This window comes from Colossoma macropomum, unplaced genomic scaffold (assembly GCF_904425465.1).
Source record: "Colossoma macropomum unplaced genomic scaffold, Colossoma_macropomum, whole genome shotgun sequence".
NCBI lineage: Eukaryota > Metazoa > Chordata > Actinopteri > Characiformes > Serrasalmidae > Colossoma > Colossoma macropomum.
Window position 1 is genome coordinate 13,508,106 of NW_023494802.1, and position 26,283 is coordinate 13,534,388.

General features: G+C 39.9%; 1 protein-coding gene across 2 annotated transcripts in view; it reads left to right on the top strand.

Moving 5' to 3' along the window:
• Positions 1-26,283, top strand: part of lamb2 (laminin, beta 2 (laminin S)) — a 48,162-nt gene that overhangs the window by 14,900 nt on the left and 6,979 nt on the right. For both annotated transcript variants that reach the window (XM_036591497.1, XM_036591498.1), the window contains exons 3-22: positions 3,596-3,765; positions 3,918-4,053; positions 10,786-10,859; positions 10,943-11,131; positions 11,570-11,633; positions 15,389-15,591; positions 15,949-16,069; positions 16,168-16,356; positions 16,793-16,972; positions 17,400-17,512; positions 18,084-18,163; positions 18,305-18,440; positions 19,903-20,061; positions 20,150-20,277; positions 21,007-21,136; positions 21,213-21,405; positions 21,566-21,709; positions 22,016-22,247; positions 22,672-22,835; positions 26,032-26,256. In XM_036591497.1, coding sequence (XP_036447390.1) covers positions 3,596-3,765; positions 3,918-4,053; positions 10,786-10,859; positions 10,943-11,131; positions 11,570-11,633; positions 15,389-15,591; positions 15,949-16,069; positions 16,168-16,356; positions 16,793-16,972; positions 17,400-17,512; positions 18,084-18,163; positions 18,305-18,440; positions 19,903-20,061; positions 20,150-20,277; positions 21,007-21,136; positions 21,213-21,405; positions 21,566-21,709; positions 22,016-22,247; positions 22,672-22,835; positions 26,032-26,256 — 3,030 coding nt within the window. The remainder of the gene's footprint in view (positions 1-3,595; positions 3,766-3,917; positions 4,054-10,785; positions 10,860-10,942; positions 11,132-11,569; positions 11,634-15,388; positions 15,592-15,948; positions 16,070-16,167; positions 16,357-16,792; positions 16,973-17,399; positions 17,513-18,083; positions 18,164-18,304; positions 18,441-19,902; positions 20,062-20,149; positions 20,278-21,006; positions 21,137-21,212; positions 21,406-21,565; positions 21,710-22,015; positions 22,248-22,671; positions 22,836-26,031; positions 26,257-26,283) is intronic.

Sequence of the window (26,283 nt, forward strand, 5' to 3'; positions counted from 1 at the left end):
TACTGCTGTGCTGGAGCATCCTGAGCTAGTTATGATCACGGTTTCAGACGAGCCGTCATAGTGATGCAGATTTTTGCACAGTTTGGTGATTTTCCCACTCAAGCACACCTGACTCAACTCACCAGTTAGTTACCAGGTTTGTTCGGTGTGTTAGAGCAGGGAAATGACCAAACTGTGGTGGACATCAGCTCTCAGGTCCCCTGATTCCCTGATTTAATCCGGCAAACTATCCAAAATAATGCATGCCAAGTTTTAACTTAGTCACTTTATTGTTTCACGAACACCTTTTTAATGTATCACAAGGAATGTCGCTGTTCAGGCACTCTACACCAATCAGACATAACATTTTGACCACCTCCTTGTTTCTACGCTCATTGTCCATTTTATCAGCTCCACTTACTATATAGGTGCACTTTGTAGCTCTACAATTACAGACTGTAGTCCATCTGTTTCTCTGCATACGTTGTTAGCCCCCTTTTACCCTGTTATTCAGTGGTCAGGACCCCCATGGACCCTCACAGAGCAGGTACTATTTGGCTGGTGGATCATTCTCAGCACTACAATAACACTGACGTGGTGGTGGTGTGTTAGTGTGTGTTGTGCTGGTCTGAGTGGATCAGACACAGCAGTGCTGCTGGAGTTTTTAAACACTGTGTCCACTCACTGCCCACTCTATTAGACTCTCCTACCTTTTCAGTCCACCTTGTAGATGTAAGTCAGAGACGATAGCTCATCTGCTGCTGCACAGTTTGTGTTGGTCATCCTCTGGTCTGGTTCAGACACTAGTATTTTGTCCATATCGTGCAGCTCTACATCTAAAAAATCATCTTTCTGAATGTCCATGTGACCATTGAGCTCATTGTAGAGCATGATAAATCTTGGCTGCATCAACACAGTGAACATGTCCTATAGTGTGTCATATATAAATGCTTGTTAACTGTTTAGTTATGGTCAGTGAATTCTGAGTCTGGCAGGTTAATAGACTGCATGTCTTTCTGTGAAACAGCTGACCAAAAAACTCTGGTTATGAGTTATGTTCCCCAGGGCCAACAGTAAGCCAACAGCAGGGCTTTGTTAGCTGCCTCCCCTGCCAGCTGTCCTCCTACATTCCTGAGCCTCTTGTCCATGTAAGGAGAGAGTGGCAGAGGAGCTGGGAGATAGCCAGTCTGCCTGACCTGATCCTTAGATCTTTTCTGAGCTGGGCATTTGATTGAAAAAAAAAAGTAACTATGCTGTGTCCTTCCTGTCTTTCTGTTGAGCTGCAGGACAGGTGTATTCACACATTTAAGGTTCTCATTATGTTAGTAACAAAAAATTTGACTTAACTGAATGTGAACAAGCCATGAATGTCCTTTCCATTTTAATCATATATAGTTTTAACTGATTATTTGTAAGAGCCCTATTTTCCTTTTTTCCATAGGCAGCGCTTCAAGGCAGGTTTCTTCTTTCATTTGGAATGAAGGTCATATTAACAGTAATATAAGGACTAGCGTCACTCTCCCAGTATCCTGAAAGAGCCTAGACATGTTTAAGGGAAAGTACCCTTTCTTGATTCCCTGAGCCTCCTTCCATATCTGTCTCTCAGCCTTGCCACCCACTTTGTGTAAAATTAATCAGAGGGAAGGGAAAAAGAAGCAGATGAATCTGGCTGTTTGACTTCACTGTAGCCCATATTACCCTCATTTCCACTCCTTTATATGTTCCTGCTTAATTTCGCAGTTAGGGAGATTAGAAGGAATCCTCTAGGTGAGATATAACCTTGTGCAGTAATTATGTTCACTGTAGCTTGAGCTTGGAATCTGTTGGGAGTTGCAGTGACTACAGGAAAGGGGGCAGAGATAGCTCTTCGCTGGCATTAGCGCTGCCGCTATCTTTGCGGAAAGAGTCCAGCGTGTTCTGTTACTTTCCCAGCACTGTCAGCCCGAGAGCATGTGAAGTGGAAGGGTGTTTACAGTTTACAGAGTCTGTCTACTGTGTGTGTGAAGTTGTGTACTGTCTACTGTTTGTCTGATGGTGGGTGCAGCTTATGTAGAGTAGTGATCCTGGCAGCAGTTTGCAAGGTGGTGTGGTGCCAGACAAACACAGCTGTCTGGTGTGAAGACTGAAACAGGTCTCCATTGATATTGTCCGTGAGTTCTCCTCTTCAGACTTTTCCCAGGCTCTTCGTGGTCCACTTATATAACTATGGACATGTTCGCGCTTGGCAGGTTTGGTTCAATTAAAACAAACGCTGCAGCGATTGCTCTGTTTCAGTTGGTTAAAACAACTGAGAATGTTGTCAGTCGAACCTCGGTGTGCACTAAATAAGCAGCCTGAGACACTCTGAGGAGGTCAGTCTAGGCCCACTTCCAAATGAACTGCAGTTTGGTTGACCAAACACAGAATGTACTCTTTTCCCTAGACACCTTCTTTGGAACATAGAGCAGATAAAGCTCTCACTCTGGCACATAGACATGTTTTATAGTATCTCCATGAATTGTTAATAGTTTTGGCCTATTTTACTGTTGTTTTAAACTGTGAGTTCACAGTACATATTTAAAATGTACTTAACCATTTTTTATATTTCCATTATTTGACTATTCACTTCTATCCTTTGCAGTGATGAAAACACTGTTAATGTACCCGACTTCATTGTCCAAATTTGAAGGGCGTTTGTGTGGTGCCTCCTGGTTGGAAACTCTTTTTTTCCCAAATAAAACCACTTGAAAGCTTATAAAGTTAATAAAACAAGACCTATGAATAAATTCAGAGGACAGCATAGTTTAGAGTTAATGTTTACCATAAAATCTGCCCAATCAGTTGTGACTTTTGATTCACTGTCAAAAAGTTCAGTTTTAACACTGGGTGAATCTGAGCTAAAAGGCAACAATGTACCATATTCTGCTTTGGTCTGGGCCAAGGGAACCGAACTACACATGTAAACACACCTTAAGATTATTGTAGCCAATTTTATGTTTTTATTGTGTTCTTTGTGTGTGATTACCTGTTCTGTTTTGGTTTCAATGGTATGATTTTAATATATTTTGGCTTAACATATTAGAGTGTGTGTAGATGACTGTTTGTGGGTATGTGTGTGTGTGTGTGTGTGTGTCAGCACCTGTTCCAAGTGCTCAGTTTGTTCTGCCTTCTGTCTCTTGTTGTCCAGACATCAGGTCTCCATGACCCTCTGATGTTTCACATGGAATTTATTTCAGGACCTCTAATGGCTTTTAGCTGTTGTAAAAGTTTATTTGGCCAACATGAAGGACACTTGGGCTCAAATGTACACATGCAGGCATATATTTTCTCTTACTTTCTCAGGAAGGACTATATTTGTATCCAGACTTTGCTGTGACTGGGGCTCGCCGAAGGTCACTTGTGCAGAAAATCCTCAATAACCCAAATGGGCTAGTGCACTTCATTCACAACAGTAGTCTTTAAGCCCTTAAAGTCTAAGGGCTCATTACTGGGTTCACTCTTTAATTCCCTACTTCTTTGTCTACGTTACTTAATTATTAGTTACTTGGTAAATAATAATAAGTCTTAGGATTATTAAGTGATTGAAGTCTGTGTATAAGGGACTCTCTCCTTCACACCCTCCTGTTTTCTCATTCAGCCCTGGCTACCACCATTGCTCAGGAGCCTGACCTTGCCCATGGATGCACCCATGGAAGTTGTTACCCAGCAACCGGTGACCTCCTGGTGGGTCGAGAGAAGAACCTGAAAGCTTCATCCACCTGTGGTCTCACTAGGAGAGAACCCTACTGCATTGTCAGTCACCTACAGGTAAAGCCTCAGCCAGTGCCTGTTTGATCTTCAAATGTTCCGGCCAATGTTGATTACTGAAACATTTAGTGGCTTTTAGATCCTTCTCATTTTGGAAATATGGGGAACTGGTTCACTTTTGACCCAAAAGATTGCCAACATTTGACCTGTAGGAAGAGAAGAAATGTTTCCAGTGCGACTCACGGCGAGCATACGATCCTAAGTACAACACCATCAGTCACCGCATCGAGAACGTCATCACCACCTTCAGACCAGACCGCAAGAAGTGCTGGTGGCAGTCTGAGAATGGTAAGACTATCAGCTCGTTTAGCTTTAAATTTACGCTCTCTGATGTTTCAGAGTTCATACAGTACAGGGCATTAAGTAGTGCTGGGCTATATGACCTCAAATCAATATCACGATTAATTGAATATTTTACCTTGATTACAAATAATGAACAATTATTTTGTTTTGTTTTTGTTTGTTTGTTTTTTGTCCTCGTAGATCACTGACAGGGTTTGTACTGTAAATATGCTTTGCATATCTTAATGTAAATCGTCTCAAAAGCCAGATCAGAATTCCCGCGGCTTTTACGTGAATCCAACTCTACATTCGTCATAATTTCGCACTGCTGAGACTTAATAAACATTTGGGGTGATATTTCTGTACAAAAATTAGAAGAGACTTAGCCGAAACACCTCTGTGTTTGAAGAGATTTTGAAAGAAATGGCCAAACGTGGCCGTAGGAGAACGAGGCTGCAGGGTCAAAGAACAGTTAAAAGTCTGAAAGCAAAATGTAAAGAAAGAGGACGAACCAAAGAAGTGACCCCGCCCTTTTTACGGTGAGCTCGAACACATTCTGGGTGATGAACCCAGCTGTCAGTCAGTAAAGCTTCATGATGGTTCCTGTGATGCTGGCGAAGATGAAGCTGAACCATCTGCGAGCGACTGGTGTTCGTTCATAGTCATGACTGTTCACCTCTGGATTGTTTACCTCTGTTCTTTTCCGCATGTGGGTCAGTTTGGGAGGCATCTGTTCAGACTAATGTCGCATACAGGTCACATTTAAAAGATATTGTGAAGAGCCAAACAAAAAATCGGATTTGGTAAGAAAATCAGATTTGGGACACTTTTATCTGCAGTGTAAACACAGCCTTAGCTTCCATGTCGCAGACTGGACGTGGTGGAGTCGCATGACTACACACGCAGTAGTAAGTTTTTAAGGGGACACTACATGAACACACAGAGTGGGGAAAGGATTAGCAGAATTTTAAAATAATCTAGATAACCGACATGGGCAAGATTACGTTGGTTAGAAGTTCTGAATGTTGGTTTCGATTACTTTTCGATTAATTGCCCAGCCCTAGCATTCAGTATAGCTTTAGAGATATTTTCCTAAAGGCAGAAGAATAAAGTGATGAAGTGATTTAAAGTAGTTGTCCAATCTTATTAGCAGGGCTGTAAAGAACTTTATCAGCTGCCAGTGGGATTGCCAAGCCTACTAAACCCATCTGTCTGAGTGCCCTCAATGAAAACACTTGTGCTGTAGTATTAGAACGCTAATGTTCAGGGTAGTCTATTAATACCATGAAAAGAGTGCACAGTTAGTGTTCATTCATATTGAAACTGACTCCCATGATAATTAGGTTAAAAAAAAAAAACAAATAAGATAAAAAAGATAAATAAGATAAGAACAATAAGAATAAAGGAAAAACAGTAGAATATGGTCACTAATAGAGATGGTGGAAAGGTGAGTGTAGAAGCAGTAAAGAAGGATGCAGAAAGGGGTGATAGTTGATTTGCACGATTTCAAGGGCCAGACCTCCACGTCTAGCACATCTCCCTGGCACACACTCCCCAGATGTACTGTTGATGGAGATAATTACAGAGTAGGCCTCCTGCTGGCACAGCAACAGAGATAGGGAGAGCACCCAAACACTACAGACTGACAGAGACCAACACACAGAAAGAATAAAAGAAAGAGAAAATAAAGTTAATCTTGTGTAAATCATAACATTCAGTGTCATTACATAATTAGTATGACATTAAAAATGCATAAATCAGTTTTGTTGATAGAGTCAGCTGTTCTTCCCACACCACAAAGCAATCAGGCTGATTTTGAGCCCCTCCCAACAATCATAAAAGGTGTCATGATTTCTAGCTGGTCTTAAACAATTATCTTCCCGGATTTTCTTGTGGTGTGCGGCATGTATAATCCAATATTAGCTCCTCCGATCTACTCCCTCTGCCCTGATTTCGAATTGTAAACATGTTTTGTGCGGACGGGAGTCTGAATGTTTTATATGAAGCCCAGTGATGTGTTTCATGAAAGACCAATAAGCAATAAGAGCTGAGCTGAACAGAGAGTGGAGCTAAATGGAAAGGTAGAACTTGATTTAAATACCACCACTATGATAATGCTAATTTCCATTAGCATCCCTATGGGAACTGTTTTGTTAGTTCCAGGGTAACAGTGGTGTAATTTAACTTTATCACGCTTCTCTATTTGTTCACAACAATTTCTGTTAGAACAACCAACGACGAAACAATAGGTGAAATCAGCCAATCTGTTTGTTCACTCACATTTTGAACATCGGATAGGATTTATAGTGTTGGCCTGACATTAATTTGGATCATTTAACCCCTTAAAAGGTCAGGGCCTGCCGGCAGGCCCAAAGTTTTATTACATACTTCTGTAACCTGAGAACAGTTCAACCAGTTTCTTCTGGTATCCCTGTAGTAACGGAATAATTTCCACCTAGTGCAGTACTGTCTACTGTTTGTCTGAGAGTGCAGTACAGGCCAAATGAATTAGTGGTTTGTTTTGTCTGATAACTTTGGGACACTTCAAGTTTGGTGTTTGGTGTTCAGGCTCGCAGTTCTAAACTCCTTTAAAAGACTTGAATAATTAAATGGTGGATGTTACAGTGTATTAAAGTGAAGTGAGATCTGATGCACAAATACATCTTTCATTTTAGAACTTTGTCTGATACAGTAACTGCATAGCATACTTGCCAGCAGAGTCCTGTTTTGGAGATATATATATGGGACTGAAAGCTTTTGTGTCTTTATCAGCTGTGCTATGTTACTGGAAGCTGTGAAGAACATGGAAAGTTGGGAGTTGACAGGAAATGGCGGCTATTTTTGCTCTTGGTCACCATGGCGTCAGTCCTTTTGCGATGACTATGTCATGTAGTGAACAGTAGGTCACTTGTCCAGCATTTCAGCACTCGTCAAAGTGAGAGGACATTCCTGTTGGCTCCTGGAAGTAATGAATTGTAGGAGGACGTTTGGACGGGGTGGATGTTAATTAGCTTAGTTTGGTTGTCTCTTGAACAACTAGTACCACTTGCCTTTTGACAGAAAAAGAGACAGGTGCTTGGCAGTCTTGAACAAGAGGGCAGTCTTTTGTGTGTATTCGACTTCTCCTGCGTTGGGAAATCTTAATGGCTCTTTCCATGCAGTAGAGTTTTTCAGTAAAGTCTGAGTATAATTGTTAGGGCCTGACTGATTGGTCAGTATCAAGGATGTAGTGGTAAAGTCAAGTCAGGCTTTATCGTCATTTCAGCCATAGACAAGTACACAGTGAAACAAACAACATTCCTCCAGGACCAACAGAGGAACAAGTGCAAGACAATACCATATACACAGTGCAGACAATACAGTACAGTAAATAAATCCGAAAGACTTACAATAAATACAAAACAGAACACAGGCAGTACACAGTACTGAGAGCATGTGGAGGATGTAACATACTATGACATATTAGCAGATAGCCTAGCATATATGAGCATAGCAGTCACTGAGGTAGCAACCAGAACAGCAATGATATACATACATAAAAAAGAGTGTAAACCCTAAACCTCAGTGGGTGCCTAGTTGTATAACTGTGAAACATTAGACAACTACATACATAAACCAAACATTTCATACCTTTAATCACTATATATGTTTATTATTTCATTTGAGCTGCACTGCTGTTTTGCTTCTTAAACTGCAAATTCTAGCATTTTCTGGAAAAGTGTTCTTAATATTAAAATGATATCAAGTCATAATGTTTTTGTTAATATGGATTTGCCACTGTCAATCCTGGATATGGTTGGGAATCGTCTGATAATTCTTATTAAAAATCAGGAGAAAGTGTTTCTGTTCTACTACAACTAAATTATGTTACACATTCTGGCTTTCTGACATTTTTATTCTCTGCAGGCGTTTAGTTTCAAACTGAACGAGTTTGACCAAAATATGAAGTGTTTTCATGACTGAAACCATTGTGGCAGTATTTAGTGCATGCTTCTAGTGGCATGATGCTCTCTACAAGCAGAAAACAGGCTTGCATGGTGTAAAACGCTGCATTAGATAGGTTGGTTTTCAGATTTGTGAATCGAACTGGGAGGTAATGGAGGGGAGGAGGAGAGGGAACATCTGAATGAAACTGAGCTGTCTGCAGCCGAAATTATTAAAAAACAGGATACATCAACTTTGATTTTTTAAAGAAATCTCAAAAGGTGAATTAGGGAATATACTCTAAGAAAAAGTGAGTAAACTCTAAATGAGTACACATTAAAAAAAAAGAAACAAATTTGAGGTTTTAAAAGTTACTTGTAAACTTAAAACATTTATAGGATTTAACCTTCAGTACATGCTGGGCCGATATTAAACATCCACAGATTTATGAGTGTCAGCAACACTTCTAGGCCCTAATCATTATGTTAAAAGTAAAATAGAAAAGGAAAAAGGGATTAAGGGAAGGGGGGGGTGTGGCCTTGACACGTTGGGTTTTAAAAAAAGAAAAAAGAAAAATAGAATCTTTGAATCAGTTCCGTCTTTTTCCTTTATGTACACCCTGGCTCCAGCTCATTCTTTTCAGTCCAGGATAGACCCCACCTCTCTTTTCCTCTCTTTCACTTTTCTTCCTGTTTAGCTGCTGGTTGTAAGAGGCAGGTTAAGTGCAGTTCAGCCGGCAGGCAGGTTTTGCTGCTGTAAGGGATTAGGTTACAGCTGTCTTATTGGAATAGAGAATAGGACAGGTAGCTCACTGTAGCCGTTGTTGGCTTCTGGCTGCCTCTCACTCAGTACAGTTTCATTATGTTTATGGACTGAAGTGTTATTGTAGAGAAGAGACATGAGAGGTTTTACATGGTAGCAGCACTTTATAATTACTACACTTCATACAACATCTTCTTTGATTTATGATGACACATCAAAGGATCTAATGTAACCTGTGCCAGTGTTTATATCTCTTGAGTCTTTGAACAGTGTTCGTTCTAGTCAAGAACATTACCTTTTGAATACATCAGATATGTTTTTTTAATTTATGCTCCTCCTCTTTAGGAACTGCTTAGCATTATACAAAGTGGAAAGCCCAGAGCTTCATATTGCAGAGCTAATGACCACATAACATTTGTACTGAGAAGAAAAAAGCAGCTAAGTAGAAGAAAGAGGGATGGGTTATAATTTGCTCTGTGTAAGCTTTTCAGCAGCTTAACTGCGAGCTTATTTATGGTAGTACTACACTTAGGTTATTCTGTTCAAGTGTGATGAATGAAGCATCTGTATTATGTGAGTTGTCAGTGTGACAACTCAATAAATTAAATTAGAACTTAACCATTTAACTAAACAGTGAATTACAAAACACCTGTACAGAAAGACTGCTCCATCCTGGACTACTAGCCTGTGAAAATGCTTAAAACATGATGACTATGCTCATTCTTAAAGTTGTGTGGTAAAATGTATGAAGCAGAAATGATTACTTTTGTAACAGGGATGCATTAATACCATTTCAGAACGATTAGGAGTACAAGTACATATTTTTATAGTACTTACTGATACTGATCACGATACCTTACCATGTTACCTACTTAGAATTAAGCACTTGTTAGAATCACTAACGAGTGCTTAATTCTAAGTAGGTTACTAACAACAACAAGTGCAATCAGTGCAATGTACCTTAGTCATATCATTTAAATCTTTATAAATATAAACGAAGTGCATTAGCTAGCTATGCTGCATTAGTTACCTTTGATCGAGTAGCACTACAGTGGAGAGGAGTGGGTTTTGTTCCATGTCAGAAAATTGCAGCTGTAGATATAGTACATCTCATAGTTTTGATCCTCATCTGTCTCTTTCAACAACAGTTTGTAGCGCAGTGACAGCAAGAATCACATCCCAGGCTAATTAACCCGAGAAGCTTATGTTTCCAGGTCTACATGTTGTTTTGATTGGCTGGTTTAGCTGTAGTTGAATGTCCTGTAAAGTCAGGCAAACACTTTGCGATTTTAGAAATCTTTTTGGTGGCTCACACAGTATGTTTGATTAGACCATCGTGTATGGACAAAGCCTATGACAAAGCCTGTACTCACACTGTAAAAACTGCTTGGTTTATTAGCACAGCAGTGTACGGTAGGCTTACGTTGCGTGGTAGTAGCTGATGTTAGATATTAGTACAAGTGCATTTTTATAAGGTCAGGTATGACAAAATGAGCACGGTATCAGGCTGATTCCCGATATCAGTATTGGTATCGTTGCATCCTTAGTCACAACAAATCTGCATCATCATGCATATAAAGCTTTTCAAGGAATTAAATAAATATTTATACATTTTTGCAGGTCTATATTAATAATAACAAGGACATTAACAAGGAAAGTATCATTGATGTGAAGTCACATTCAGTCAGAGGCACACTAATAATAATTTAGCGATTCTCATGTCATTGCGATATACAACAACTTTATTGAACAGTGCATTTTATGTCTATATCGTAATACAATGCAAAAAAATGTAAAATTGAAATAAAAATGAAATTCTCTCATTATATGTTATATATAACACAATGTGAATATGTTTATACACCAGTACAGCAACATTAAATTTATAGTCACGTTTTTTCTAACATATGATAATCCATGTTGTGTTTTATGAAAAATTTCAGTGTATATTTAATACTTTCTGACACAGTACAGTTCTGTGTTCTGATAGGTGGACAGTTGATCTCAGAATTGAAGGCCCATTAAAAGCGGAGTGTGTGCTTTTTTCCTCAGGAAAGTCTGATGTTTACATTCAGTTGGACCTTGAAGCAGAGTTTCACTTCACTCACCTCATCATGACCTTTAAGGTACGATGAAATGCATTGATTTTTCTTTCCTTTACAGGTCAATAGATTTGTCATATTTGGCATTTTTTTTCCTCTGTGTTCAGACATTCCGTCCTGCAGCCCTGTTGATTGAGCGTTCAGCGGATTTTGGACGCACCTGGCAAGTTTATCGCTACTTTGCCTATGACTGCGCCTCGGTCTTCCCTGGGATTCCTCAAGGTCCACTCCGCAAGGTTGATGATGTCATCTGTGAATCACGTTATTCTGACATCGAGCCGTCAACGGAAGGAGAGGTGAGAAAATAGGAGCAATTCAGTAATTGGGCCACAGTTTTTGGACTTACTAGATTATGTAATTCTACTTCATTCTCAAATTGAATTCATTTAATTAAGATCCACATCTGCCCGATGCCGTTGACTCTAACTAGGCTTGAGTGAGTGAATATAGTATCATCAGCTGCTAATATTTTCCATCTATCGCAGTTACCAATCAAGATTTAACTCTCCAAAAACACACCATCTATGTCTTTAAGATGCACAAAACTCATATTGGGTCTTGCCATCACGTTTAACAAGCTTTAATTTTTTGTATGTTTAGAACATTTTGTCAGTATTTTCTTCTTGTTTTTTGTGCACACTGAAAATGCATTCAGGCAGTGTACTGGTGGCACAGGAAAGCTTATTTGAGCTGTACAATTTAAAAACCCTCTACTACCCTTCTTCTCCGTCCAGGTAATCTTTCGAGTTCTAGACCCTGCCATCCGAATTGAAGACCCCTACAGCCCCCGTATTCAAAGTGAGTCCACCTTCAATATTTATAAATGCCAATGGCCTTATTCTGACTAATACTCATAAATGACCCGCACTGTGCAGCCAACATTTTCTGTTGTTGTTATTTTATTTAGTGTACCTGTATAATATTATATTTAGTGTACTTTTCATTTTGTAGGTAAAAGAAAGAACTCTTTTCTTTATTTTTAGAGAATGATTAAATAAATTAAACTAAATATTGAAAAGGTAGTCCATCAACAATAAAGGGTTTTTATAGCCCCTGACTGCTGGCTATTTTAAGATCTGATCTGTATTTGCCAAAGTGACACAACACAAAACAATGGAAAGAGGAAGGAATTTCCTGCTCTCCACTTTTAAAGCACTGCTGTCTTTACTATCTAATTTTCCTCTTCCAACTGATTCCCTCTGCTGTTAACTCATGAGCACAGATCCATTCATGGCCCCACTCTGCACCAGTTCTGCTTCATTTCTGTCCATTTCAGTGGTTCACTGCAGACAGAGAGCAACAAAATAAAGTAATGCTAATGGGAAAAGCAGCTGTTCCCTCCCACTCAATTTGTCCCCTTTTCATTTTCACTGCTGTGACTTAAATGTGTTGCCAGGAACAACATGTGTAGATCTTCCATGTTATGGTGAAGGCGTGTTCTCTGGTTCAACACGGAGTCCCTGCTGAATCGAAAAACAACCGGAGTGATGTTTGGACAGTACTATGGTTCATGCAAAATAGAGACTGGCCAGATAAATCAAATGTCCTGTCTTTAAATGTGTTTTAAATGTGAGTAGGAAACTAGTAAGATAAGAGAACATAAACAAAGGCCAGACACCTTAAAATGCAGGGTATTAGTATCATAACTGTATTCGTTACATTTATATGGAATAAACAATAGATTGTATCCACTTGTTGTGATGTAAACATTCATCAGCACTCAAATTTTTGGATCAAAAAAAAAATGTATGCACTTTTAACAACAGTTTAAAAAAAGAAAACAGCAAAATCATTATTTTGGCAAAACCTACTCTTCATACCAAGAAAGACTCTTAAATAAAGCTCATTGCTGCTGAGTTGGAGTTCTCTCCCCCGTATGAAAATATTGTTATTTGTTTGAAATATGGAATCCAGCAGTGCGACAAATGAGTTGGGGCAGGAGAGGATGGCCTTACTGAGTAGTCTAATAACTCTGAGAGGCTTTGACACAGTGTAACTCGCGTTAGCAAGCAGAGGGAGTCTTTCATCGGTCAAGGTCCAGAGATCAGGCATCCGCAGTGTGAACAGAACGATACGCTCAGCTAACCATGAGCAGCCGCTCTGACCAAACCAGCTTTCCTCTCTCTGTATTTCTCTCTCAGTCCACAGTTTTACCTTAATCTCTCTTTCTCTTCCATCTGTCTGTCAGGCTGGCTGTATCTACACTGCAAAAAATTTGTCTTTGCATCCTAAAATATCTTAAATATACACTGCATGAACATCTTAAATTTCACATTATGTGATTGTTTCAGAATATTAAACGATTATGCAACCTATGTCCAGACATTTTGCTTATTTTAAGTAATTAGTTTAAGTTAATAATGTTACTGTCCATGGGCCATATTACAGAAACTTTCAAAAGTTCTTGGGAGTTAAGATCTGACAAGGTCAAGATAAGATTTTTCACAAATTTGTTTTATAGAAACAAATTTTATCGTAATTTAGGAAGCATATCTTAAATTATAGCATCTTATTGCATCTCATTGTTAGGAAAACCTAAACTGTTTGATCGAGGTCCACAATCAGTCATGTATGTTTCCAAGCAACTAAAGATACATGCACAGCTGAAACGCACTCATGTATTCAAAATAGCGTTAATATTTTAAGTTAGTTAGCTTATTTATTGTTGTGACGGTGCTCCATGCTGTTTAATGGGGGCCATCGCACCCTAGTTTCACTTTCCATTTATCAAAGCTTTAGCTGGCTGTCCTAACATTATAAAAAATATCATTTACATAAGTTTCCTCATTATTCACCACCATCTCTGCAGTACAACCCCATTTAGGACACTGTGCAAAATTTAAACAAAAACAAAATGCAATGATGTACAAATACTTTAAACGCTATATTTAATTGAAAATAGTACAAAGACAACATATCAAATGTTAAAACTGAGAAATTTTATTGTTTTTGAAAAATATAGTTTCAGAAAAGTTGGGACGGGGGCATGTTTACCACTGTGTTGCATCACATCTTCTTTTAACATCACTGTGTAAGCAATTGGGAAGTGAGGAGAGCAGATGTAGTTTTGAAAGTGAAATGTTTTCCCTTTCTTGCTTGATACATGATTTCAAGCTGCCTAACGGCTACTTAACCTGATCCGGACTCTCCATCCTCTTCCTGCTCATTTCAGCTGTCTACATATTGCGTTAATGTGCCATATGGTGCATGATAAGTGCTTGATGTTACTGATTTTGTGAAGACTCCTTCATTAGGTTCTCGGAGTTGTGGGATGTAGGATGTAGTTAATGATTAACAGCATATGCTCTACAGCTTGGAGGCTGTAGTACTCCCACAGCACTGCATATGTCCGTATATTTAGGAGGGAGTGGGAGTGCAGACAGTGATGCATCTCTCACGCTTTAGCCCTGAACAGCTGGAGCGTGAATGGAAAGAACAGGCTGTGCACAGTAGCGGCAGAAAAAAACTTGCAGTTCAACTTCTGCCACTTTTTCATCTCCCTCTGCAGCCTCTCTTACGCAAACACACGTTTGCCAGAATCTTTCAGATGTCCTCACCCCTCCGTCTCTTTATAATTATGATGGATTATGATGGTGTGTGAGCTGGACGCTCTGCAACTGCGTGCTCTCATGCACGGCTGCACAAGACTTCTGGCCAGCACTAGTCTCAGAGGTTAATGAAACACGATTAGTATATGATTTTCGGTCATCAAGAAAGCTGCAGTTATGCTGTCCATTTTTATATCTGCATGGCTGTCTTTGTGGAGAGGTGTGAACTGTTTTCACAGAAAGGGATTCTCACCCCTCCCCTTTCTCCCCTCATTGTTTGCTAGCAGCTCAACAAAGAGCCTGTTTGCACCTTGCATTAAATATGTGTTTTTAGTGATCGGATCACATTCAGATTTCACTTAACCGTGTGAAAAGCCAGGTGTAAACACCCTCAGGAGGAATCATGATCTGATCACAGTTGGGTCACTCAAACCACATTCTGAGGTGGTCAGGGACAGATCTTCACCACATTTAACACAAGTGTAAATGGAATGTATTTTTGTTATTCGTATAGAATTACGTACAGATATGAGTCTGCTAAGCACTGACTAGCAGGTGAGAGAATAAACAACAGAATGAAAGATGAAGGACACTGAAAAGTACAGGATCACATCTGGTCAAAATGTGATTAAAATTAAAATATTTTAATGAAAAGTGCAAATGGAGTCCAGCCAAAGGTTATCCAGATACGATCCTACAACAAAAAGCACATGTTAATGCAAGGTGTAGACAGGCCCATAGAGGCACAACATTTCACACAGAGAGCCAACAGTGTCCTGATGAATCTGAAAACACAGTTGTGGGAAAAAATGTTTTATTAGGTTATATTAATCAAAAATGCCCAAGTCAATTTCCATTCTGCCAGCGGAATGACCACAAGGAGGCCTGAAGAAAGAGGCTACTACACTGATGTAGTCATTCAGCATCACATAAAGAAATCAATCATGTTTATTTCCAAGCAACTATATTTCTGATCCATTTTCCTTCTTTTTGTCTCCTTCACAGATCAGCTCAAAATCACCAACTTGCGTGTGAACTTCACCAGGCTCCACACTCTGGGCGATAACCTGCTTGACTCAAGACTGGAGATCAAAGAGAAGTACTACTATGCCATGTATGAGCTGGTCGTCAGGGGCAACTGCTTCTGCTATGGCCATGCCTCTGAGTGCGCGCCCATCGATGGAATAAGAGATGACATCGAGGGCATGGTAAGCTGTTTATCTAGACAGGGAGAATAACAATACAATGTGCAGAAAAATAACAGGAGAATGGATTCATAATTTGCAGGTGATATCTGTAGAAATAGCTTCACACACTGATTAATAACCTAATTGCACATATACACACACAAAACTTTCTCTTGCTGTCTTTTTTTACACTTGAAATTATACAGTATTCCACATTTCTGTTTTCTCTGTTTTCTGTTTGTATGTACATTTTTTGTTTAATTACATTTAATGTTTATTATATTTTCTGTCTTTGTGAGAGCACTTGCCGGAATAAATCTGATATATGTAAAAAGTTAAGTAATAAAACTGATTTCGATTCTCCTTTTATGTAACCAGGTGCATGGGAGGTGTGTGTGCAAGCACAACACAAAAGGGCTAAATTGTGAACTGTGTGATGATTTCCATAATGACCAGCCCTGGAGACCAGCTGAGGGCCGCAACACCAACGCCTGCAAGAGTAAATAAAGCTTCTTATGAAAACTCTACCATTACACATACAATGTATTAACAAAATCACATGTTAAAATGAACTGTTTTCTGAAACCTTTCTCTCAGAATGCAACTGTAATGGTCACTCCAACAAGTGTCACTTTGACATGGCGGTGTATCTGTCCACGGGCAACATTAGTGGAGGCGTGTGTGACGACTGTCTCCACAATACAATGGGCCGCAACTGTGAAACCTGCAAACCCTTCTACTATCAGGACCCAGCCAGGGACATCAGAGACCCCCGGGTCTGCATAGGTGAGAGTGACTCAGGGGAAGCTTAGAAAGATAATGGCTACATTCACATTGCATTACATTACATGTACATTTCATGAAGTGGCAGAAATTCAGATCTGAGCCACTTTCATATCTGGTCCTAAATTAAGTACATGTTCGATACATGGCCATGTGACAGTAATTTGATCTGTCAGATTGGATTTCATGTGTTTTTTCTTTTTTTTTCTTTTTACATAACACTTTGCTGCACATGCACATCAGCATAGTGTGGACAGTGTAGCATTAGCAGCTAAGTTGATGACAGATATGAGTCACATACAAACACGAAGGTGAGCCATCAAGACAGAAAAGTCAGATCTATTCACAAAATCGCTTGGGAATGGAGCCAAAATGTTCATAGATGATAAAAGTGACTGGTACTCGTTTTTTATTTATTGTCTCTCTTCTGTCAATCCAGCTTGTGACTGTGACCCAGACGGCTCTGTAAACAATGGTATGTGTGACGGGCATGATGACCCCTCTCTGGGCATGATTGCGGGACAGTGCCGTTGTAAGGCAAACGTGGAAGGCCCTCGCTGTGACAAGTGCAAGTCTGGCTTCTTTGGGCTGAATGCAAATGACCCACTTGGCTGCCAGCGTGAGTATCGACAGAGGTTTTCTAAAGAGTTCCATAAGTTTTGTTTTTTGTAAGAGCCCTTTTAGAACCTGTCATTGAGGGCTCAGTCCAAGAGCACACATCATCACTAGCAGAGTGGCACCACCTGGGGCAGTTGGAGTTAAGTGTATTGGTCAAGGGCACAACCAGGTATAGCTAGTCAGTCTTGGGGCCCATGACCTTACAGTTGTAGGCTCACCTTACCTACCACTAGGCTACTGGTCAACCCAAAATTAGGCCCAGTCATTGATAATATTTTTAAGAATTTTTGTATAAAAAGCTGTGTAGTCCAGCACCGGGCCTAATCCCTGTCCAGCAGAACAAACCGCAGTGTTTACCTGATCAAATTTGTTATGGTTAATTTATCTCTTCACCCCAGCTTTATCTTCCCTGCTTTGCCTTCCATTAGCATGTAAGTGTGACCCCAGGGGAACAGTTTCCGGCAGTCCCCAGTGTGACCCCGTCCAAGGGGACTGTTTCTGCAAGCGCCTGGTCAGAGGCCGGAGTTGCAACCAGTGTCTGGTAAGTACAGTGGAGATTACACACACATTTGTAAGCCTACACTTCTAGTACGCCATTCTTGACTATTTGAGAGTTCTGCTGACACCAGGTTGTTTTAAAACAGCTTTGAACTCATTTTGCTGTGTTGCAGTGGGTGCATCATAATGGATAACACTATGAGGATAGGCTGCATTATTATTTTTATTATTATTATTATATGATTACACACATAATCACACTGTTGGCTAATATTCACACTATTACTTGACTAGTAACAGTACCCATGAATCTGAATAGCACAGTGGGGGCCTTTCACCTACATTTAGCCCAGGGATATAAGACCCTCTGCCTGCAAGGTGTTGGTTTACATGGTGCTTAAAATGGACAGCAAGGAAAGAACCACATCCTGAAATTAGACAAGCAGTGGATGCATTTCACCTTAGTCTGGTGACAGTCCCTTTTTAAGAGGATAGTGATAATCTGATTTTCTGGTGTAGATTATATGCCATCTGATTTAGTGTTTTCAAAGCTATAGTTGGTGTCTTAGTCAATAATGAATACAGTAAATGATTTGCTACACTCTTTCCCTTAGCCAGAGCACTGGGCCTTAAGCCATGATGGCAGTGGCTGCAGAAGATGTGACTGTGACATAGGAGGCGCTGTAGATAACCAGTAAGTGCTGTATTCTGGGGACTATTTCATCTTAATTCCAGTATTATTGATGCACTAGAATTGTTTGCTTCTCACTTTGTGAACATATACATACTTTAGGAGATGATATTTAGGAGTTGATGTATTTTACCTTGTTGCCAGGTGCTCTATGGAATCGGGCCAGTGTCGCTGCCGCAGTCACTTGGTGGGCCGCCAGTGTAACCAGGTGGAGTCTGGGTATTTCTTCATGGCCCTGGACCACTATCTCTATGAGGCAGAACTAGCAAAATTGTCTCAGGTAAGAGCAGACCTGAAAACAATCAGACATCTCTCTCTCTCTCTCTCTCTCTCTCTCTCTCTATATATATATATATATATATATGTAGAAGAGCCAATGTTAAGAAGAGCCATTTTGTTGTCCTTTCAGTAAAAATCAAACCACCTAGGGAGGAGCCACAACATTTTATGTCCATTTTACCATCTTGGTTGTAAATATGTCTCAGTATGTGCTAATGTGCTAGTAAAGGCTAAAAAATATAAACAAAAATGCAGACTTAGTTTGCTCTGCTTTAAGCCTTTCTTACATATCTAGCAGGAAACTTTTCCAAAAGTGGAATAATTTCTTGTAAAATGTTTCCCAACGTTCAAATTTTTACGTAGTGGAAGTCAGCTTCATATTTGCCGGCTTCTTGTTCGAATTTTTCTGTTCCACCTTTAATGATCCCTGAGGCACCAGAATGTAACTGTTCCATTCTTTAAGGTGGAACGGGACAATTTGAACAAGAAGCTGACTTCAGCTTCACAACTTTTTAGTGTTAGTTTCTTGTTGCAGATTAAACATATAAGAAAATCAGTTGGAGTGCTTGCAAAAGTCCATCTGTCACCAAATTAACGATATTCATCTTAAATCTTTCTCTTTGCCTTTTAGTTAGCTACTAGCTAGGCGAGATTATTGTTTGCATTACTATAGTGACCAGCAGTCTGCGCGCCAGTCTTCAGGGTTAAAGGTCGGTGAATTACCAGTTATACATTAACGCCAACGTTTAAGGCCATTTATTGTAAAAACTGTTCGAATTGATCAGCAAAGCTTTGTTTTACCGTAACAAAGTTATTTCATTTTTACCTAAAAATCTAATTCTGCTGTGGAGCCACAACAGGGCAGTAAAAGAGTGGCATATGGCTCCAGAGCTGCATGTTGCTGATCCCTGTGTTAGACCATTATTTACCAGCAGTTTTTTCCTCCTCCATAGATTGATACAATGATGTTTATCCAGTGTAGTGTAAAACCTTGAAGTGAGAATTAAAGTCACCATGCAATCAGATTTGCACAGTGTTCCCCTTACCTCAAATGTAGACAATCAGCCAAGGCATGGACAAAAGTAAGGACAAAATTCAAGGCTTCAGAATGGCTGATACATCAATTTTTTAACTTTGTAACATACTTTTGTCTATTTGAGATTGCTTAACAACTCGTTTGAGATAAGTGTTTGATTATTTAGGCATGCAAGGTATAAGCTTATATTAATTGTAAGTTACTTCCAGGGCAAAATTAAAGAAGCAAAATTTTGACACCAAACATGTCTTGGCTGATCGACTTTATTTGAGATAGGAGAAAAATTGTGTAATTTAGAATTTTTTTTTTTTTTACTGAAATATCATTTTAAGAATTTTTCTTAAGCCTCAGGATATTCAGCTTCTCATTGTCGTAGGCTTCAAAGTAGCAGAACAACTGACGATGTGTTTTATGTGTGCATTTGTAGGGTTGTACTGTCGAAGAGAGGGAGCACCAGTCAGGTCGTCCCACCTCTTGGACCGGTACTGGGTTTGCACGCGTTCCTGAAGGAGGCATTCTGGAGTTCTTCATCACTAATATCCCTTACTCTATGGAGTATGATGTTCTCATTCGCTATGAGCCTCAGGTAATCACACTTACCTTTTCATAGATCAGTAGTCCTGAGTACATGTTTTGACTGTGTTTAAAGCTGTATGCATGTATGTGTTTGATAGATGCCTCGGGACTGGGAGGAAGTGCGTATAACGGTTGTGAGACCTGGTCCAATTCCCACCAGCAGCCCATGTGGAAACACCATCCCTGCAGATGATCTGCTGACTGTCTCTCTGCCTTCTGGATCTAGGTCTGCCTCTTTCTCTCTCTCTCTCTCTCTCTCTGTCTCACACACACACACTCACACACACACACACACACACACACACACACACACACACACCAGGTCTCTCACACACACCGCCAGTAATGTTATATACAAGGGGTATAAGAATGCATTGATACATCATGATGCATCAGTCTAAAGGTGGAGATTCAACTGCATTAATTTCACAATTGCTATAATTGATTATATATGATTATAATAATATTGTTATGAAATTATAATATAAATTAAAAAAAAGACAAATAATGAAGTATGCACTTGTTTTTTCACCAAAATAAAATTCTCAGACTATTTTTAAATGTAAAATGCAAACAATACATGTCATCATGTGCTGTTTTTAATGTCTGTTTTCCACTACTGTGTAAATACTTTCTATAGGCTTATTTGTGTTAAGTGTATTGATGATTTAAATGATTTAAAATTACACCAAAATAATCAAATCAAGATAAATGATGTTGAAATTTGAGCTTTCATAATGAATTAAACTGTTCTCTAAACAATCATAATCAAATCAAATTGTTGTGAAGTCAGAAATGTACACTCTTATTATGTACTCTATAAGAATGTGGTTGTTATATGTATAGTGTGTAATATGTATAAGGATGTTCTTCTTTCCTCTGATCTTGCCCTAATTCAGTTCTGAACTTGATGGTTTGTGAGCTCTGACTCACTTGTTCTTCTGCTTTGCTACAGGTTCATGGTTCTTCCCCATCCTGTGTGTTTGGAGAAAGGAGTGAGGTACACTCTCCGTCTGGAGTTTGTCCGCTACGCTGACAAAAACAGCATTCCCAGCTTCAGCAATGCAAACATTCTAATAGACTCTGTAAGTAAAATCATTAGGAAACATCCACTTAAGTTCATAGACTCCTGTCCTCTAACGCTAACTGCTCTTCTTCCAGATCGCCTTGCTCCCTCGATACACCTCTCTGGAGATGTTTGTAGCGGGTGATCCTGCCTCTCTCTCCCGGAAGCAGAGTTATGAGCGTTACCGCTGCCATGAGAGTGCCAAGAGTGTGTCCCGTCCAGCCTTGAGTGATGTGTGTGCCAAACTCATCACCAGCATGTCAGCCATCATTAACGACGGAGCCCTGCGTGAGTTACCTCAGTGACAGGAAGGGGGGGTTAGTGTTTGAAAGAGCAGAAAGGAGTGACTGTTATTGGGAGTACAGTGCTATAACAATATATCTGTATTGTTGTTTATTTATGTATATATACATATACGTATGCATTTGTTTGTTCCCCCTCCACTCAGCTTGCCAGTGCGATCCACAGGGTTCAGTCAGCTCTGAATGTGATGTGCGTGGAGGTCAGTGCCGCTGTAAGCCGAATGTGATTGGAAGGCGTTGTGATAAATGTGCTCCAGGAACCTATGGCTTCGGACCTTCAGGATGCAAACGTAAGATTAACTTCTAACAAAACCAAAATTTAAAAGAATACCCTGGCGTTTTTCAACCTGATCCTTATCTGCCATGTTTGTATTGTACTGTTGATTCTCGAGGATAATTTGTAATAATCGAGTTTCACAGTGGCATCTATTGTATGTTTTTGTTTGAATTATTTTCATTTGTGTGCTACAGATGCTGTAGATAGAGATTAAGATGAAAGACTGTAAATTATTATAATTTATAATTAATAAATTATTCCTTTAACACTGACATCTAAAAATGAACATATGCTTAATGCTCTCTGTCCCTTTGTGTAGCGTGTGAGTGTAGTCAGGAAGGCTCTCGTGGTCGCTTCTGTGATGTGTACACGGGACAGTGTCCATGTCTGCCAGGGGCGTTCGGTCAGCGCTGTGACGGCTGCCAGGCTGGACACTGGGGCTTCCCCAACTGCAGACCGTGCCACTGTAACGGGCATGCAGAAGAGTGCCACCAGAGGACCGGTGTCTGCATCAACTGCAGGAGCAACACAGCAGGGGACAAATGTGAAAAGTAAGGAATCTGGCAAGAAGCAGACCACACAGGATAACTATAGGGCTTTTAGATTTGCTTTCTGTCCTTGTTGAGGATATGATGGACTAGGAAGCACAAAAATACAGATGATTTGAGTGACAGGTAGCAGGAAAAGTCTGTTAGAAGTTTAAAGTCATTATTGTTTTGTTATGCTATGCAAATGTTAATCATATAGTTAATTAATAAATTAGATTTACATTTGATTTACAATCTGTATTAACAGGTTCTTCGGCAGGAGAAAAAATGAATCTAACATTTCAAAAAGTTTTATAATCACCAGCAATAACTGTGACTTCTAAGGCTTAAGATTAGAAGGTCTTACAGTATAAAGTGATAGATAATCGTATGTGATGAGATAAACAGCTCTTTATTCTTATATGTAATACGTACATTTTTAATGCAGGTGTGCCAATGGATTCTATGGAAATCCAGTGCTGGGTTCAGGAAACCAGTGTCGGCCTTGCCCTTGTCCAGATGGGCCCAACAGTGGACGTCACTTTGCTGCCTCCTGTTACCAAGACAACCACAGCAGACAGGTGGTCTGCAACTGTAAACAGGGCTACACAGGTGCGTGCACCTCTCCTGCATAGTGTATTGGTTACACTTCATGTATTAAAGATTTATGTGCCAGCAGGGGTTGGGATGGAAATGAAAACCAACAGGTTCATTTTTGTATGGTTTGGCATCCCAAAAATGCAAGGTGCTTGGTTGGTGCTTGATTAGCTGCCAGTTGGCAACCTTCCATGAGTCCAACTGCATTGAGAGTGATGCAGTCAGTAAGATCATCACAGATATAACCCATTCTGTGACTTTGGACTGATGTGAAGTGATGTTGTGTATTGTTTCCCCCTCCTCGGCTGGACACAGGGATTGTTAAGCGCTCTGGAGGGACAGTCCTCAAGCGTGAGTAGCCATGAAGACCTCACACTCACCTCTGCCATCCAATCCCCCACCATCCCCCTGTCTCCTCCCTGCGCATGGCTTTCAGCACCCCAGTCCCTTTTTCGGTGCTGTACCACCACACACGCCATGTCCCAGAGACTGATCCAAGAGCAGTTTTGACTCACCAGACCAAATGTTGTTTGTGTGTGAATGAAACTGCAGCCCCTGTACCTGAACCAGTGTTTGAGGCAGAGAAGCTGTCACTTGGAAGTGCTGGCTTGCTTGCGCTGCCTGGCTGTTAGCCACTTGATAGTATAGACATTGTAACATATCAACAGAGTGGATAGATGTAAGTATATATCTGAAGCAGTCCAATGCATTTGCACATAATAATTTCCACCAGGGAGTTAAACTGAGCTACTTTAAATGCTGTATTGGCTCTATTTTATGAAAAAGAACATTATTTTATTTAGTACCTGTCTTACTCACTCTGTTGTTATGTGTTATAAGCTGCTAGTTTTTTCCTCGTAAGTGTAATGGCCCCATAAATCTGTACCCAAAGCTGGTATATCCTGGACAGTAATCCCGTAAGATTTGGTATAAGATTTGTGGTTTGAAAACGTTCTAAAATGTTGTCCATGAGTAGATTGTGCTAATATACCATCCCTTCCCTATGTGGTTTACACACCTTCCTAATGAATGTGCTCCCACTGTCTTTATGTGTCATTTAGGACTGGCATTTACAAACACTTATTTATTTTATAATCCACTTATTGATCCACTCTAGGTTTGTACATATATGTGATAAAAATACAAAAGTTCTCTTAAAAATACAGTAAATACAATTGTCCTCATATAGTGAGAGGAAACAAGCATTCAGACACTTTTGTTTTTGTTATGTATTGTACTCCCAGTACATATATCCACTTCACATTTACACACGTTTTTTAACTTTGTATTTAAATAAAAAGTAAATACAATAGGTACAAAAGTAAATATTCATAAACATGAACAAAGAAAATAGAATACAAAACCAAAAGACCAAAAAATAATCAGACTGGCACTATATTAAAAATGTATATGTGATGGTTATATAAATATTCATGAACACCAGTTCTTGACATTAATGTTGCTGCTGCAAAAGAATTCTCTTGTAAATTTGACCCATTTTAAAAGCCGTGGAGATTTCACACAACAAGTAGCAGTCATGATGATGGAACTCTTTTGAAATAATTCAGTTTGACATGTTCGAAGAAAGAAGGATGCACATATGAGCCCAAAAACACCAACAGTACCAGTGAAGTACGGAGGCGGAGCATCATGATGGGTTATTTCAGTCACCTGGGCATTACAGGTCATCTAAGTAAACATAAACAGAGTCTCAGGACGTATTAATGGGAAATATTATTTCATCGGCCGAGAAACAGAATCTGAGGAGAAGACAATGACCCAAAACATACTGCCAAAATAATACTAGTTTTTATGAAAGAAGGTGAAGGTGCTTGCATGACCCAGCCAGACTCCTCACTTGAATCCCAATGAGAATTTGTGGAGGATTTTGAAAATGCAAGTCCAATCGGGGGTCCCTCATAACTTTGGGCCGTTGAAGATGGTTTGCCAATGTGCCAAAATTTAACCACGATGCTGCAATAAGATAATTGCTTCTTATCATAACTGTCTCAAAGTTATGGTAAGATGTAATTAGTCCAGCATTGGCTTTGTAAAAAAAATACTAATGTTATTAATATGTGATGTCTGAATTCCTTTTTCCCTATCAATTTTGTATTTTTAAAATATATTTGTTTATGCTTATGAATAAATACTTTTTGTTCATAGTCACAAGTGGCTGTGTGCTCTGGAAGTATAATAACCCCTCAAATTCCCAGGCTGATTACATACTAAGGCTTATTACTCTGTAACTACAGGGACTTCGGTGCAAACTGGTTGAGCTGTTCTTAAGTGATAGAAGTGTATAATAAAACTTTGGGTGCGCTGGTGGCCCCTGGCCATTTAAGGGTTTTAATAACAAAAACAAAAGTGTCTGAATACTTGTTTCTGCTCACCATAGCTTTGTGGAACCTCTGTACATTCAAGAACAGCTTATACAGCTGATATTCCTATCAGTGTACTGTGTTTATGCCACAGAGCAGACATAAAGATAAATAAATGGAGAGATTTCAGGCCCAGTGGTACAGCTGCAGATGTCAAATCCAGATTCTAAGAGCAGCATTTCTACACCCTACCACAGCCATCAGCTGTGGAAAAATACCAAGAATGTCTCTTCTTCTCTCTGTCTCAACACCATGTTAGTGTCACACCCTGACTGGGTTTGCCAAAACAGTCTAAAGTGAGCTGCAGTGATTTGGCTAATAAACAGAGATTCCAGCTTCAGGAGTCCCACCCATGCTTATCTCTGAGTCTCTCCCTTCAGTTTAATAAAAATTGGTTCAGTTTCAGGGGTGCTGTTCTCACATGAACTCCGATAACATGGAAGGAATGCTCTGCTTTTGTTCAGCTTCATTCCACCTTATTCAGTCTTTTTGAGTGTTTTTAAAGGTGAATTTGACAGGGCTTTGGCTTTAGAAATAGAAGAGCCACTGGGCTGGGGCATCAGCTGCTCTCTTCTGTGCCATAAACATGACATTCAAATAACAAATGTCTTTATATGTGGAATATATATCGCTACAGGGCTTCACGTAGAGAACTTCTGGAAAAACAGTTGCTCTGTTAATTCTTTTGAACTTGGCCATCTTGTAGTACTGAATATATTGAATGAAGGCCCTGTTCACTCAAATGCACTTTCCATGTCTCTCACTCCAGCACTGCCCTTTTCTTCATATCAGTGTTTATTCCTCTGTAACCTTAACTCTGTGTCCGCCAGGTGTGCGCTGTGAGGAATGTGCGCCTGGTTACTATGGCAATCCTTCTCAACCTGGTGGGCAGTGCCAGCCCTGTCGCTGTAACAACAACATCGACCTATCAGATCCCGTGGCGTGTGACAGGCGGACTGGGGAGTGTCGTAAATGTCTCTACAACACCGAGGGGCCTGACTGCAGTGTGTGTAAGAGCGGATACTTTGGGGATGGCTCTCGCCGCAACTGCAGGAGTGAGTTATTATGAGTCGCAAACTAAC